Genomic DNA, 17,671 nt, shown 5'->3' with positions numbered 1-17,671 from the left:
CCAGTTCAGGGTGTACCCCGCCTCCTGCCTGATGATAGCTGGGATAGGCTCCAGCGCTCCCGTGACCCTTGTGAGGAGAAGCGGCTCAGAAAATGGATGGATGGATATATGCAATACATTTTAATGTAATTCAAACCCCATTGTTTAAATACACGTTTTAATTATTGTTTAAGGTGGTATGTGGTGGAAAAAAGTTCAGAACCATTGTTTTAGAAAATAGAATACATGTAAATATTAAAATACATTTTTTAAAAGACACTAATAATGATAACAATACAGCATACCGGTAATTCTAAAATTATGATCAAGGGTTGAACTGATAACGCTTTCCATGTATTGCATTTCCATCCACGGCCACTAAACAGCAGCATGGAGCTTTTGTTGATTAAAGTCAACTCTTGAGAGGGAAAGATGGATGACGAAATGATGTATATTAAAGGAGGATGATTCATGACGTCATGCAGATGGACCTTCACCAACATGTGATCAGGAGGTAAGGAACTGTCAATAAAAAACACACAGAAACATACACAATCGTGCTGGCGTCACCACAGCAAGGCCATGTCAAAGTTAGTAAGCGTGCGAGGTCGTTTGAGGGCAACAATGCGGGGGGAAGAAAAAGGAGAACGGAGAGTTCCGGCAACCTTGTTGTTTGTGTGAGAGTGTTCTACGAGCTTAGTAATGGTACTCCTCATTTAGGGTGGGCTCGCAGAAGAACCGAGAGCCGCGCTTGGCGGTGCGGGCGGTAAAGGGCACCGTCTTCAGCACTGCGTCGATGACAACCACAGAACAAACAAAACAGGACAGCCAAGACAAGACACACAATATAAGAGAAGCAGACTTCTACTGCAGTTTGGCACAAAGCAGTTGCACAGGGAGAATCATTATTTCCTCCGTTGCCGAATTTGCTCACTTTCAAAGAAAATAACAGGCTTGGTATGGTTGGTCACTGACTACGGTCATAGACGCAATTATCAAACTCAAAAAGCAATGGCGTAGTGGAAATATGAGACAGATGTAGGTTAGGGTACTGGCCTCCCAAATTACAACAAAAAGTCAAAAGTACAAAAAAGCACTGAATTTTCCACAAGAGCCACCACAAATGAGACGATAATTGACTGTTACTGTTACTTCTGGGGGCATAGAGCTTAACTGGTTAGCACATCTGCCTCACAGTTCAGAGGACCGGGGTTCGAATCCCGGCCTGCCTGTGTGGAGCTTGCATGTTCTCCCCATGCCTGCGTGGGTTTTTTCCTCCCACATCCCAAAAATATGCGTGGTAGGTTGATTAAATACTCTAAATTGCCCGTAGGTGTGAATGTGAGTGCCAATGTTTGTTTGTTTTTATGTGCCCTGCAATCGGCTGGCGACCAGTTCAGGGTGCACCCCGCCCCCTGCCCCAAGTTAGCTGGGATAGGCTCCAGCACACCCGCGACCCTAGTGAGGATAAGCGGTACAGAAAATGGATGGATGTTACTTCCAACTCTCCACACTCCACCATGAACCCTTCCAAAATAGCCCCTTACAGACCCCTAAGCCCCTCCCCCTGGCCATCACATCGTTCATCCATCCACCCATCCATTTTCTGAGCCGCTTCTCCTCACCAGGGTCGCAGGCGTGCTGGAGCCTATCCCAGCTATCATCGGGCAGGAGGCGGGGTACACCCTGAACTGGTTGCCAGCCAATCGCAGGGCACATACAAACAAACAACCATTCGCACTCACATTCACACCTACGGGCAATTTAGAGTCTTCACTTAATTTACCATGCATGTTTTTGGGATGTGGGGGGAAACCGGCGTGCCCGGAGAAAACCCACGCAGGCACGGGGAGAACATGCAAACTCCACACAGGCGGGGCCGGGGATTCAACCCCGCTCCTCAGAAGTGTGAGGCTGACGCTCTAACCAGTCATCCACCGTGCCGCCTCACATCGTTCAATTTAACACATTTCAATTTATTTATTAACAGAGGTTATTTTAAGCATCTTTTGAAGTTAAACGTGATTGGAATACATGGGGTCCCACATTGTGCACTCACAAATAACGGAAAAAAATGTCATTGAGTGATACACTGTTCATTTCCTTGTAAGTGAGCAAACTTGAGCAGCAGATCAAATAATTCCCAAACTGTAAATTAACAGTCAGCATCAGGCGGGCAGTTAATGCTGCTAAATTGCTACATCATCATCATCATCATCTTCAGATCAAGCTGTATAAACACAATCAAGCTGTATAAACACAATCAAATTTAATAGTGTATATATAGTCGCCGGCCACACCATTAGGTACACCTACAAAACGACACTATCTTTTGATAATGAGATCTAATACAAGCGCTGTATCAAAAATTGTACCTCTACATAGTTAATGATAGTTTTTATTGTAGTTGAAAGTGTTGTCAAAACTGTACTGCATCACAAATACATTTCTGATATTTTGCCGTGAAATAAGGTTAAAAGAAAATGAAATAGTGTGCCATTTTGAAAGTACAGTATCCTTTTTTGATCAACAAAATATATCAACGTGTCCATGTGGATAGACCGCATTGTGTAAAAAATACAAATAATTCAATTTTCAATTTAGTGTTAACAAGTCATGCCCTGCGATGGCTGGTGACCAGGTTCAGGGTGTACCCCGCCTCTCACCCGAAGTTAGCTGAAAAAAGCGCCAGCACACCCGCGACCCGAGATGGATGGCTGTATTAAGTCAAATTCAATCACTTTCCTACAACAGCATATTACAGTTAAAGCACAAATTTAAGCACTCTGTGCAGTTCTACACTCAAAACTACGATAATGAACTCTGTTACATGAATTGCTCCATGTGTGTCAAAAAGGCAGAATTTGCAGATGAAAAATTATCTGCATGCTTAACAAATACCAATTGTCAGACTTTGTGTGCTTTTTTAAAAGCCACTTCTAATTTCAAAACGCACTAAAGTTGACCATTAGCACTGCGGGATACATGCACATTTGGGAGAATCTATGGGGTAATATTAATGACATACAGTTGTGCCTTGATACGAGTTTAATTAGCTCTGTGACCATGCTTGTAACTCCATCTGGCGTATCTCAAATCATCTTCCCCCACTGAAATGAATGGAAATGCCACTAATCCATTACAGACCCTCGCCCCCCACCCCAATAATATGTTTTAATAAGGAAAGTAGCACTATCATGTTGCACTTCCTAAAAAACAGCAATAACATAATTAAATAAAATGTAAACAATCAAACAGTTAGTGCATTGTGATTGGTTCATTGCGGCTCATTCCGATGTGCGTGACTTGGCCACTGGGCGGCAGTATAATAGTCGTGCAGACAAGCGACGGAGAGTTTTACTCTTATAGTGACTTCAGTAATATGAAGTAATGTTAGTCGTTTTTTTGCAGAGGATACAGAATACATACCTGTGTCAGTATTGTTATATTGTCGGGCAACATGTTTTGCTGCATTATTTGTGTTCAAAGATCTGTTCATTAAAGCGGTATATCACCACATAGATGCTATTCGTTAGCCTGTCTATGGTGTTTCCATTATGTGTTAGCATTAAGCACGCAGACTTTAAGGCAATGTTGTGTGGTTGTTTTAAATACACAACGTGCAATTCTCTTTGTTTTATGTCTAGTTTGACAGTGAACTTCAACTGGAGTGACATTAAACATCTTAAAGCCTCTTTTTTTTAAGAATTGTTCTCTATCTGCCAAACTGCTGCTTGCTATGAAGTGAGTTGAGTTCATTGCCACCATACAGCGCTTTTATCTGAAAAAACCTGTAAGTCGGGTCACTTGTACCGCAAGGCACAACTGTACTTAAATTTTTACCTTTCTATGTCCAACAAATTTGCCAGTTCAACACAAATTGACAAGGATGCAGTTAAATGAATAAAGGATTAAATGTCATCTTCCAAAAAGACTTTCAGGTTCCGCAAACACCCTGGTTGAACTCATGGTGCAGGTGTACCTAAACATTGTGGCCTGCAAGAGTATTTATCGCCTTGAGAATAATTTATTTGCTCAGTTAGTCACAGCATCGGCCACGTGTTACTAAGCAACGGCAAAGCAGATAAGCGACAACATCAAAAACACTTCAAGGTGTTACTGGATTAGCTTAGCTCCGTTCATGATGGCCTCCCAAATATCGGTTAGTTGGTCTTACCAAAGAGGACCTTCATGCAGAGAGCCCCACGTGTGTGTGTCTTATGTGTACGTTTACTTGTGCAAGTGTGTGAATGAATGAATGAGCAAGGCCCAATCAGATTACCCGTGATGATGTCCTCAATGGCGCCGTCTTTGCCTTCGTAGACATGGCGGCTGTCTTTTACTTGCTTCTTCCGCAGTTCCTGGATCAGCTCCTGCTGTTGCCTTTTGTTCTTATGTGACGGAGACTGGGGAGAACAGACACACCGACACACACCTTGAACGCATTCTATGTTTAATGCAATCATCAGCGCGTTTACGAAGTGTAAGGGTTGATCCTGAGCAGCGGTGACGCGGCCCAGCAGGGTGGGAGAAGCACATATAACCAGAGGCAGCAGGTGGTCGGTCCACAACAGATCCTGACATCAGCAGGGAGGCAGGGTGAGGCTTCGCCCAGCCTGGCTTACCTTCTGTTCTTCCTCCCTCAGAGCCTCTTGTTCAAGAAGTTTCTCCATCAGAAGCTGCTGCTGCCTCTTTCTTTGCTCGTTGTCCTCTTCGGCTTGCTGAGGAGATCACAACACAACGTTTCAACAAGTCAAATCAGTGTGTTTTGGTGCAGTTAACTGAACAAATGGACTAAAAACCAGACTAAGTCAGGAGAATTACAACCACAATGTGTATGTCCACGTGTGCATTGAAAACATTTTGAATTGGAAAAAGCACAAAAAACCGTGACTGTGACACTAATATTTTTTGCTTTGGAGACACCTCAAACTATCCACCCATCCATTTTCCATACCGGTTATCCTCACTAGGGTCATGGTGGTCCTAGGGCCTCTCCCAGCTGACTCTGGGCGAAAGCTGGGGTACACCCTGAACTGGTCACAAGCCAGTTGCAGGGCGGATATAGACAACCACCCATTCACACTCACATTCACACCTATGGGCAATTTAGAGTGTTCTCAGCCTACCATGCCTGTTATTGGGATGTGGGAGGAAAACTTGAGTACTCGGACAAAACCCACCCAGGCACGGGGAGAACATGCAAACCAACACGGGGGAGGCCGGATTTGATCCCAGGTCCTCAGAACTGTGAGCGAGATATGCTAACAAGTGGGCCATCGTGCAGCCCACCTCAAACTAAAAAAAAAAAAAACAGATTTGAGAAAGGGCTTTTGATGCTAAAATAGGGATTTATTTACTTACAGATATAACTAAGCCACACTGACTCACCAAATGAACATCAATGGCTTTTTTACATGATATTCACCATTCACTCTGTCATCTTTTCTCACTATCACGACACGCTTTCTACTACCTATTGTGACACATATTCTGTTTATACAATAATATTTCCTCTGTTCGAGTGTGAGGTGTCTAAACTTGTCCAACTTCCAAAATGTTGGCATTTCTCCCCCAAATAAACAACGTGACAAGCCGATATTCACTCCCTGATCATTATCTATTCAAAAGCTGTGCTGATCTCAAATCCAAAGTGATGCCATACTACCTTCTACAGGGATCTATAAGTCATTACAGCGGTTTACAAACCTGAATTTCACAGACAAACTGGGCAAGACCCTCTTCCACCCCTACCCATTGGAAAATGTACTTGACCAATGTATTTGTCCGTAGATTCCAGTTGATAATACATGTATGCTTTGAACATGAGGTAAAATTATGTAACACAACATTAATAGTTTTAAATCAGCAACTTAAAGCAGCATAATGGATCAAATTGATCTCAAAATAAAATCTTAAAAACATTTTGATGTTGAGTAGCCGCTGTTGTTGCTAAGCCAGCATAAAGTAATCTGTAATATCAGTGTTCAGTGGTCATGTTGCGTTAGCACTAGCGCCAATAGTAATGTTTGTGACACACTAACCGTGCAACATCGGAAATGTGTGTGTTTGGTGTGTGTGAATGCACGAGATGTTCACCCGGTAAGCCTTCACAAAGCGTACAAACACAGGGAAGAAGACAGAGGGCGGCGTGGTTTTTGAACTCTCCCCATAGAATTTCACAGCCTCATCGAAGGCATCCTGTAAACAAACACAAGCTGGTTCATCCATGAAGTTTACCGGCGCGCTTTCAGCGGGTTACAAAACACGCTAGTTTCACCTGCGCGATCTTGGCGTCGTCCTGCAGCTTCTTCAGCTTGCTCTCGTTGTGCGTGTTAAAGTCCTTGAGCATGGTGTTGTGGCCATGCATGCTGTATTCCCTCTTGGTCAGCTCCATGCCTCTCTGCAGCTCCTTCACATCCAGCAGGACGTTGTCTAGCGACACTGTGAAACATGAGCTAACGTGAGTGCACATTCAAGGAAACCATAATCATTGGTCACAGCTTTAGGTACACCTGTAAGCTGTGTCAAAAAGAAAGCATACTGCAGACCATAACAACACACTGTTTTGGCTCATTTATCTACATGATGGGAGAAAAATAGAAAATACGGTTCTACACGATCACCACACCAATAAACAAGTTAAATGATTCTATAGTTGGATATAGTTGGAATATGATTCTATTTGTAAACGCACAGTATGTTTACAGGCCCAATGTGGCAAAGAGCCGTGAGGGCTCACCTGCTGCTGCTTTCTCCACGTAGTGCAGCTCGTTGTAGAAGAAGGAGACCTGCGTATATTTCTCCTTCACCACATTAGCAATGTAGTGCAACAGCGTTATCTTGCGGTCCGTCGACTTGGTATCGAGCAGCTGCAAGGCAAACAAAAATGAGAGATATGTGTGTGGTTACCTTATGATGAACAATGGATGGCAGACTTGACTAACCAGGTCTAAACTTTGCAGCTTGAATCCATAAACTGCTCCTCTTTTGCTGCTGTTCATGTAGTTTCCGAGTGCTAAAATAATCTGCAGGGAAGATAAAAATGTAAATTACAAACGACCACGATTTGTTACATGCATTCCAAGTGGATGTAAAGACACCATTGAAGTCTTGTGCAGAGTTGGTAAATTACAGTACAACCCAATAACAATGTACCGGTAATAAATTCATCATACTACTACATGGTTCGGCAAACGCAGAATTACCAATTCGCTAATAACAAAAAGATACATAAATAAATGAATAAATAATATTTTAAATTTTTATAATTTTGTTTTCTTCTTCTTTTTGCTGTTTCTTTTTTGGGTGAACCAATCCTGAAAATGCTTATTGGCAATTTATCCTCACTTATTTAAGAATTTTTGGGGTTAAAAAAAATTCCAATGCAATTTTTAAAGGGTGTCAATTATACGCAGATTTTAACTATTGCCGGTTCGGCCCCAACCCTAACCCCCGAGAATAGCTGGAGCCACTGTACTACTGACAACTACTATTTCCAGTCTAGAGTCAATGAGCTCACGTGCCTCTAGAATTTTCTTCAGCTTCTGTGATGACTTGATGGACACTGATGCTGCTATGACTGCATGGAGTTGCTATGAGAAAACAGAAGAAAGTGAATTCAGTGCACCGACAATTTTATCAAACCCCAGATGAGATGAGAAAAATCTAATACCGGCGTGAGCATCTGTATGCTCTCCGTGAAGTTGCCGATGAAGGCCATGATGGTCATCTTCTGCATGAGCCGCTCGATCTTGCTGAACTGCATCATGAAGCGGTCCTCGTCCGTCAGGCTCTCCAGCGGCTTGCGCTCCTTCTCGAACTGACGCAAGGTCTTAACCTCATTCTCAGTGGGCTGGAAGCGCATGAGGCACTCCACGAAGTCCACCGGCAGAGTACGCAGGTCGAAGCTAAGCGGCAGGAGAACACCGATTCAGCTCTGATCGGATTTGACAACATTGTGTTACTGCATTGTGTATGTGTGTGTGTTTGTGTGTGACTGGCGACCAGCATTTGTCTACAGTAGAACTACTTCAAGGGAAAGGGTCACCGAGTCACCGCTACTGTTCGGCCCACGGTTTACCACAGATACCGGTCCATTCCCTCCCAGCCCATCACATTCTGAAGGGGTCCCTCACATTTCTCACGTTGGGTCAAGGCTTTCTATGAATGAAACATGGACGCAGAGTTGGCGGAGTTTGTCTCCGGAGTCGGTGTCAGCGCAAGGGGGTGCCCACTGCCGCTCAGTAAATGTTTGATAATCAGCTGTCAAGATTGCTGGAAAATGCAAGCTCTCGGGAAAAAAAACATGGGCCAAACATGGCAGAATCTGACAGACACAACTTGAAAGGACTGCGATGCCGGAGAATACCTATTTCTCCTGTCGTTATTACTATTGTCAGGTTGAGTTGCATTCAGGCCCTTTCACTATGGCTGACTTGACATTTCTCATCTGCATTGTGACTGACAAGGCCTGTCATGTTTTGCCCATCCTGCCCCCCTGCCGTCGTCTCAGAACCATCCCGTTTTGTCCATGGCCCTGGCTGCCGGGAAAATGGTGTAAAATTACCCTAAGAAAAGTCCAAGTTACATGACGTAAGCGGACCCACGTTCGAAACAGTAAGACTCTGGTAGTGTACCAATATTTTTGCTCATTTTGTTTTAGGTTCATCACAAAATTTTAATGAAAAGCCCAGTATCCAAAACTTTTTGTGAGTACCGTACAGTCTATGAGTCACCTTTTGTATTGAACGACTGAAATAAGTTAAGTTTTCCACAATCTACTTACAGCTGAATGGCCTTGCAGATCTCCTCAGGCGTCTTGCCCACTTTCCTCAGTGTAATGGCCAAATTCTTTGCCCTGTTGGAGTCCAGCAGCGTCACCTTGTTGGGTCCTTTCTGAATTATCTGCTTGCTCATGGTCAGCTCTACCGCCTGGCCCTGGGCTTTCGTCTTAAACATTTCCTCAAACTCATCCACGTTCAGGTCCTGGGATGGCAACCAACAATCGCATTTGTGTAGTGTTAGAACAGGAAAGAGGCGGGCGAGCCGTGGACGTGTGCTGAAGACGCTCACCTCAAGTATCCTCTCGTCGTCGATCTCGTTGAAGACGGTCCCGTTGATCTGGTTGGGTTTCAAGGCCACCCAGTTGAAGACGGGCATGCGGAACTTGGTTTTGATGGGCTTCTTGATCTTAACAGCTGGACAGGAAAGGGAGTCATGAGAATCACCCTGTAGTTGAGTGTGCACACACTTACACACTCACATGCAGGGACTATTGGGGAATGGGGTCGATGATGAATCAGGGAGTGATGAACAAAACTTTTCACAGGTGCATGTGTTCTGTAAGTAAACATGCTCAGTGGAAATAGGTTTGGCATGGACAAAAATTCTTTAATTATTAGGCCAGAATTACATTACTAAGGCAAGTGTGAAGTAAATGCTTTTAAAGTCTCCTATTATGTTTATTCATTCCATATGTCATGCATTTTAGGACTCTGCCTAATTGGAATGATTATGGCTGTTTAATGACTCTCCATCAACGCTGACGTTTTATTTGAGTGGGGCGAGTGAGCAAAATAGATTAAGAAAAAGCTCTGTTTTATTTGAGTGGGGCGAGTGAGCAAAATAGATTAAGAAAAAGCTCCCTATCATCTGCTTTTCACATCAGGCGATTGTCTCTGAGCATGCGACCGACACTTTTGTGGCAAAACACAAAAACACACCATCACAATACTGTACTCTACCAACATGGGGTGGTGAAACCATGCAGCTCATTTGAAACTTGGTATTTTCTGAGTTTTGATATGAAAGCTCATTGGAAAAACTTGCTCATAAATTTGCTCAAACTACTGAATGCTCCACATGTTTTGACACATGTGGTCTCAGTGGCCAAAAAGAGGCAACTGCATTTGAGACAGAAAATACCAATTTCAAAGCATGTGGGAGAGAAGCATAGGGTAAAAAAATCAAATAAAATAACTGAACAGAAAAGGTGGAACCTACAGAAAAGTTTGATGGGTCCCTCTGGTTGGCAGAAAAACAAACAATTCAAAGATACATTGATAAGAAGTTGAAAAGAAATTAGGGGAAATGAACATGCATATTTCAAAAGGCACACAAGTGTAAGCTGGAGGCAGCATAACATAAATAAAATGTTTCTCCAGTCCAGGCTAAATTAATGGTTTGAAAAGGATAATTGAAAGTAGAAGATGAAGCAGTCATTCATACTTTGTGAGAATGTGGTGGCAAGTCTGGAAATAAAATCCTCAATTCTATTGACCTTATTTGACGTATCATCAACCATAAAGCTACTCCAGCACAGTTGAGAAAAAGCTATGAAAGTTGAACAGAGAATAAGCTTATGCAGTCATCTGTTTGCCTGCGACTGGACCAAGGTTGAGAATAGAAAAGATAATGTGAAAAACGGTCTCTCGAGAAATTTTGTGTACAATTTTGTATTTCCACTCCAGGAAGCTTACCGGCTAAACCCGAGTTCATGATAACAGTGGGGGTCCCGCAGCCAGGCAGAGGAGGAGCAGCAGGAGGAGGTGGGGGAGGTAAGTAGGCTAACATCTCTGAGGCGGAAGGTGGAAGCGGGGGTGGAGGCGGTGGCGGTGGCGGAGGAGGCGGCGGTGGTGGCGGAGGAGCTGGTGCAGGAGTGGATGACGACGGTCCATTTGGCACTGTAAGAGAAGACAATGAGCTTAGTATTCTTGAGTCACCATCGTCTTAGTATTTCAGTAAGTAGGGTTACGCAGTTATCGACATAATCCATTAATTGAATTTTTTGGGTAAGCCTGATGTTTATTTTTGTCCAATATTTGTTTACCACTATCTGATTAGCATCAAATACTTTTTTGTTGTACTAGTAGGTTTTTCTTTATTTTTTTTGTTTTCTAGCAGAAGCTATGCTATGCTATGCTAACGCTGACTGCTACAGTGTTCCCTCGCCACTTCACGTTTTGCGTCTTCAGTGCATCGCATGTTTTTCCCAAATACTAATAAAAAAAAAACAATCATAAAAAAATAAAAATGAAAAAATACACAGGCACTCATACAAGGCGCGTGATTGGTTCCCGGCACGACATCGACCAATGAGAGCACGAGTGGATTTATCCCGTGAGCTGATTGGCTGCGCATCATCGCAGCCTCACCCAGCATCTTCCCTTGTGTCTCGCCAGTCTCGTCCACGCTGTTGACTGTCTCGCATACTGTATCTTAGTGTTGTGTTCGTGATAACTTTTTTTGTTTAAGCGATAACTTTTTTTGATTAGTTAAGCCCTTAGAATGCCGCCTAAGTGCTGTGCCCCTGCGAAAGCTTCCTCCGGGGCGCCCAAGAGGAAGATGATGACCATCAGCGAAAAAGTGAAACTTTTAGATATGATCAAAGAGGGCAGAAGTTATGCATCTGTGGCACGCCATTATGGCGTGAATGAATCTACAGTGCGGTATATCAAGAAAGAGGACGCAAAAATCCGCGAAACTGCTTCAATAAGGAAGCGAAACGTGGTAACTCCGCGTAATAAGAGACGGGGTTATGTCCTTGTACAGGGGAATTTTGAAGCAAAAGAAAAAAACTAAGACAACAAATACCCTTCACCATGTTTTTCTCCAAGGTAAAACCCCAGCTACACCATCAGCACCTCCAGCTACACCATCAGCACCTCCAGCAGAAGAGTCTCCGAGTGAACCTAAAGCCTCTACGAGTCAAGTGAGAGCCTCTCCTCCGCCACCAACGCAAGCCTCTTCGCCTCTCTCAGAAGGCAATGTTGATGAATGTTAATTACTGTATAAGGTTTTATAATTAAAGATTTAAGTAAATACTGTTGTAATCTTTGTCTCAAATATGTAAAGTATAAATACTGTTTACATATTTTAAACATTCTGGTACCCAGATACACGAAAATTCCTGGGGGGGGGGGGGGCAAACCACATACACGAAAATACCTGGGGGGGGTGGGTGTGGGGGTCAAATCCTACTTCGCGGTTTTTCAACTTTCGCGGGGGTTTCTAGTCCCCATTAACCCTGAAAAACGAGGGATCACTGTATTTCTAACTGTTCATAACGCCCTCCACCTTGACTAAGGCCACAGCCCCCAGCCCCAAAAAGTTCGACCTTGGTTTCACTGGACCATAACAAGTGGGAAAATCTGTACATACTATGAAGGATTTTGTTTACGGCGGCACGGTGAACGACTGGTTAGAGCGTCTGCCTCACAGTTCTGAGGACCGGGGTTCAATCCCCAGCCCCGCCCTGTGTGGAGTTTGCATGTTCTCCCCATGCCTGCGTGGGTGTTCTCCGGGCAGTCCGCTTTCCTCCCACATCCCAAAAACATGCATGGTAGGTTAATTGACAACTCTAAATTGCCTGTAGGTGTGAATGTTAGTGCGAATGGTAGTTTGTTTATATGTGCCCTGCGATTGGCTGGCAACCAGTTCAGGGTGTGCCCTGCCTCCTGCCCGATGATAGCAGGGATGGGCTCCAGCACGCCCGCGACCCTAGTGAGGTGAAGCGGCTCAGAAAATGGATGGATGGATGGATGGCGTTTACATTTTTGGGGACAAAGGTCAATTTTGTAAGGAAATAGCACCTTCATGTTATATTCTGTGGCAGTATTATTGTGATCAATTATTTCCAAAGGGATTATTTTTGTAATTGTATTGATAATAAATTGGCAAACATGTTATTAAAATGTATTATTGATTGCATTTAAAGGGCCACTTTCTCCAGGTTTTGAATAATGTCACTGTAATTTTTATTGGTTCCATCCCTCATGTACGTTATATTGTATTTCCTCAAATTATGTTTATTTACTGAACTTCAGAGAATATTAGGTCCTTATTTAAAGAAGGCCTCAGTTTCAGAGTGTACATACGGCAACAGTGCACCTACATGAGCCATTCCCTAGCAATGGTGGCGGCGGAGGAGCCTCAGGAGCACCCACAATGCCTCCCGGAGTGCCCGGACTGTGGACGCCAACGCCGTTTCCGCTCACGGTGGTGCCCGCCAAACCTTCCACACCGCTGGGCGGTGACAACGGAAGGATGCAGATGTCGCCGTTTCCCTTTTTGTGGATCCTGATGGTGCCCTGCTTCTCCAGCTCATGGATCTTCTTCTCCAGGTGACTCTGCCGCTGGATGGCCTCGTCCTTCTCCTTCAAGATCTGCCGCAGTGAGTGGAGCTTCCCACTGGTGTCTTTGTAGGCTTCCTGTATGAGTGCAGGTGATTGTACCCATAATTTACATTCAGTCAGTAATTTTTTAAGTTTGTATTTTATGATCTTTTTTTCTCTTGGTCAAGTTTTATGTAAAAGCATTAAAAACCCTTACACGGCTTGAAATCCTCTCTGAATAGTTTGGTGAATGTGGCTATTTACGTCATGCAACTTTTTTTTATGACATTGTCATAAGTTGTTGTATAGTTTGTGACGTGTTATATTACATGGTGTAGCTAGCTTTAACCATGTATTTTTCATGAACTATGAGTTTGAAATACAAAATGAATTGTAATTTTGTATCCACAAGAGGATGATACTGAAAATTCATCTGAAAAAGTACTCAAGGCAGGAGATTCTCGAAACACACTCTGGAACAATTATATCACGACCATAAGGCGTTAAATTTTCTCCAAAATGGACGGGGTGCCTTATAATGCAGCGCACACCTTGTGTGTGCACAGAGTTCCAAAATCTGTAAATGTTGTTGTGTGACTTTAATGAGCGCTCCGGTTGACTGACTGGGAGCATTTACTAAGACTAGGAGGCAGCGCCGGGCGAGTTACGCCACAATTTGTGAATGGATTGTGGATGCTTGGGCTAACGTTCCTGCTTGCACTGTTGTTCGAGCTTTCGTAAAAGCCGGCATCATTTCTGTGGAGCCGCACAGCAACGAGACTGACTCTGACAATGACGAGAGGGAACCTGGCGTGTTCGATTGAGAACTTGCCCTGCTGTTCATTTCGGATACAGATGAGGACTTTGATGGATTTGTGGATGAGGATTGATCTAAAAATAACGTGATTACATTGTTAAATACTTCAATAAAGTACAACCGAACTCAGTTTTGCTCCCGCTGCCTTTTAAAAAAATTTTTTAGCGTGCATGCATGCTACCGTATGTTTTAAGCTAGCGTATATTTTACCATGCATGCGCCCAATAATACAGTGCGCCTTATGTATGTGTTAAAATACAGAAATAGATCCCGTAACTGAGACTTTTATTTGTTTCTACTATCAGATAGATTTAATATTTACTTACAGTACAACGTACAGCGACAATATACAGTTTCATTATGTGTTAAACCCAGTGGGCCTATTTACGTGACCATTGAGATACACCAAAATGTGTCATATTTCTCAGATGCTGTAAGGGGGGGCTTAAATGTTAGGGTTCTACTTTTTCACATAGCAAACAAGAAATCTATTAGGCTCCCGTAAATCTAGTCACTCCCTCACTAAAAAAAATTATTTCCAGAGAACTAGAGTCAGACCTTCATGCCTTCTAGATCCTTGTTTGTCTGCATGAGCTGCTTCTCCAGCTCCACTATCTTGGCCATGGCTTCATTCTCGGCATCCAGCAGCTTCTCTGTCAACTGGAGGGACAAAAAGAAGATTAATTATTTTGAAATTGTCAAAAAATACCTCAGGGATCCATGAAATTGTCAAAAAAAGATGTCAGGGATCCATCGATTGACTGACAGTCATGGGATCAGAGTAATGCCCATGCTGCGAGACGGCGTTCTGACGTCTCCCGTGTCAGTTTATTGAGCTATGCTGCACCCAAGCTTCAACATTGTGACATTTTAAACTTTAATAGTGTGCTGTCACAGGAAGATAGGCAGATTGAAAATCATGAGTACTCAAGGTCTCTCACATGTGACATGTTTTCTTCCAGCTCCTCCACACGCTCCAGGGCGGCGTTTTTGGTCTCTGCATCCTCCAGGAGGGCGCCAACGTCGAATACGTTGTCCAAGTAGGCCTGGATCTGAACCTGGAGCTTATCGCTTTCTGTGTGCTTGACTTTCTATAAGATGGACACATAAATACAGGTTTGACTGAGAAGATGTTATTAGCCGAGTTCACGCAGCGAGCGTCTCCAGGGTGCAGCCATGACAATGTTGAGCTTAACAGGGTTTGGGCTCTACGTCTCCATTTGTAGCAGCCACACTCGTGTTTCAACTCACGTCTAAGAATTCGTCCAAAGACAGCTTGGTGAAGTCGTACTGCAGATGAACCCGGAAGTTCATGTCCTCCACCGAGTGCACGACAATGTTGATGAACTGCATGCAGGCCACCTAGAGAGCAAAAACACGAGAACACAATAATGAACAGAGCATGCATAATTTACACATCTTGAGCAATCTTTAATTTACTAGTCCTAGAAACATTTACATAATTGCTCATATTCTAGTTCCTAGTCATGTCGCTAATCACTTGTTGCTAGGCAGAATTTATGAGGCACAATCACTTGTCTGATAAACTAGGGCTTAATAGCTATGGAAAGCTGTTTTGAGCATTTATTCAATATTCTTGGTATTCATCTTAAGGTCCATGTACTAGTACATTCTTTTGTCCTCACTCGTAACAAAATTCACTTCATTAGTAGAACAACTAGGGCACACTGATAGAATGACTGTCTTATTGGCAATGTACAAGACACATGCCTACTAGTTGGGCCAAACGCAGCCCAGGAATTCACCAGTATGGTTTAATTGCATACTAGTAAGCCAAAAGTGGGGTTATAACACCAGTTTATCTATACTTCAACCACAAATCCAACATTATTCTTTAATGGAGCAACTAACAATAAATTTAATCATCAATTAATCTGGTGATTATTATTTCAATTCATTGATGAATCGGAATTTAAAAAATAAAAAAATAAATTTCCATCCCTTTTTTCAAAAACCAGGATATTATTTTAAATTGACAGTGCAGAAAATGCACAAACATAAATCGATTATGATTCAGTTACTAGTCTGTAACATGTCAGAAAATCTGAAAAAAATGGTCATTATTTTCCAAAGTAAAAAATAAGTTTGAAATATCTTATTTTGATGAAACACAAAGAGAAACACAGAGACAGTCAGTCAGACAGTCATAATAATGCAAGTACATCCTTTTTAAGAACAATTCACTTTTAATTCTAAAAATAATGAAGATTGGCATTGTAATATAGAACAATAAACACAAAAAATCTAAATTAAACAGACTCAGGCTCTGTTCGCAAAAATTGCACTTTTAACAACTATTAAATTTGGCACAGAAGGATAACAGTCATTAATGCCTTAACAGGCAATAAATATACTGCCAATCAAGTTTCCAGTTAAGAAAAAGTGCACAAGTAGATCAAAGCAACCTGTTATGAGTCAAGATTTGTACACATTTTAGAAGTTAGGCTTTGGAAATAATTCTATTTATGCCGCTCAACTTTCTGTAACTGTGCAGTTACCGGCTCGCCAACAGAAAATAAATGTGTGCGCACACGCGCCCACAGGGGCGCGCGCCCACACACACACACACACACACACACACTTATTCCTATGCCATAGATTCAGTTGAACTGTACTATCCACAATAAAAGGTCATGTTTAATGTATTTTTATTTTTATGACAGCAATTTACATCTTGTGACAGCCTGCAAGCAAACCCTCATTGTTGTGTTTAGCTGTGACCGCTGACTGAGTAGTTGATCTGGTACGTCGATTAAGGAATCCAAACACAAGTGGCTTCCTTATGAGACTTTGCATGAATGCGGTGGTAAACACACACACACACACAGATTTAATGCCCTCAATGTGCAAAAGGTGCAAACCATCTTGGTCTGTTTGCTTTAACGCTATGGTCACTCAGTTCACACATTCAAACACATCACCTTCTGCTTTTCACTCACTGATCCTTTAACACACTTTCATAATACAGTTGACATGAATGAAGACACTTAAAGGGGCCCAAGATGGCTCTTTCTTTAGAGTGTATTTTATTCTGATCCACTAACTAGGCCCACTTCAGCCAAATCACAAGCTTGTCTTCACTGTTAAAATATAAAATGTCATTGGGTGGTTCATCCATCTCCAGATTCACTAAATCATTTATATGAAGAAGATATAATCCCAACAGCAATGTAAAAAAAAAAAAATCACTAAAGGATTTACAAGCGGTGGAACAGTGGGCGACTGGTTAGAGCGTCTGCCTCACAGAGGACCAGAGTTCAATCCCCGGCCCCGCCTGTGTGGCGTTTGCATGTTCTCCCCGTGCCTGCGTGGGTTTTCTCCGGGTACTCTGGTTTCATCCCACATCCCAAAAACATGCATGGTAGGTTAAGACTCTAAATTGCCTGTAGGTGTGAATGTGAATGGTTGTTTGTTTATATGTGGCCTGTGATTGACTGGCAACTGGTTCAGGGTGCACCCCAGCCCCATGATAGCTGGGATAGGCTCCACCGCTCCCGCGACCCTTGTGAGGATAAGCAGCTCAGATAATGGATGGATGGACTTACAAGCCTCAAAAGCCTTGCAAGCTGCCTTCGGTTTACCTGCTGATTGACGACTCGGCGGGATAGTGATCAATAGTTTTAGATTTAGAACCGTGTGTGTATGGAAACATACCATGAAATCAATGTTGTTGTCTTCGTTCTTGAAATACTCCATTAGCCTCTCAAACCGCTGCTCCTCCACACAAACCTGCAAAACA

General features: G+C 42.9%; 1 protein-coding gene across 15 annotated transcripts in view; it reads right to left on the bottom strand.

Moving 5' to 3' along the window:
• fmnl2a (formin-like 2a) overlaps positions 1-17,671 on the bottom strand; it is a 79,540-nt gene that overhangs the window by 6,726 nt on the left and 55,143 nt on the right. For 5 of the 15 annotated variants that reach the window (XM_061791240.1, XM_061791253.1, XM_061791239.1 and 2 more), the window contains 17 exons: positions 17,587-17,661; positions 15,163-15,273; positions 14,853-15,002; positions 14,470-14,571; positions 12,875-13,190; positions 10,461-10,664; positions 9,985-10,005; positions 9,055-9,179; positions 8,768-8,967; positions 7,655-7,889; positions 7,506-7,574; positions 6,927-7,007; positions 6,722-6,851; positions 6,260-6,423; positions 6,079-6,180; positions 4,605-4,700; positions 4,262-4,385 (listed from right to left, as the gene is read on the bottom strand). In XM_061791240.1, coding sequence (XP_061647224.1) covers positions 4,262-4,385; positions 4,605-4,700; positions 6,079-6,180; positions 6,260-6,423; positions 6,722-6,851; positions 6,927-7,007; positions 7,506-7,574; positions 7,655-7,889; positions 8,768-8,967; positions 9,055-9,179; positions 9,985-10,005; positions 10,461-10,664; positions 12,875-13,190; positions 14,470-14,571; positions 14,853-15,002; positions 15,163-15,273; positions 17,587-17,661 — 2,305 coding nt within the window. Of the gene's footprint in view, positions 1-85; positions 502-644; positions 768-4,261; positions 4,386-4,604; positions 4,701-6,078; positions 6,181-6,259; positions 6,424-6,721; positions 6,852-6,926; positions 7,008-7,505; positions 7,575-7,654; positions 7,890-8,767; positions 8,968-9,054; positions 9,180-9,984; positions 10,006-10,460; positions 10,665-12,874; positions 13,191-14,469; positions 14,572-14,852; positions 15,003-15,162; positions 15,274-17,586; positions 17,662-17,671 lie in introns of those variants that run through there. The other 10 variants (XM_061791246.1, XM_061791251.1, XM_061791245.1 and 7 more) reach the window with 5 other exon arrangements.

The sequence above is a fragment of the Phyllopteryx taeniolatus genome, chromosome 12 (genome assembly GCF_024500385.1).
Source record: "Phyllopteryx taeniolatus isolate TA_2022b chromosome 12, UOR_Ptae_1.2, whole genome shotgun sequence".
Lineage (NCBI taxonomy): Eukaryota > Metazoa > Chordata > Actinopteri > Syngnathiformes > Syngnathidae > Phyllopteryx > Phyllopteryx taeniolatus.
This window is presented reverse-complemented; position numbering and strand designations above follow the sequence as displayed.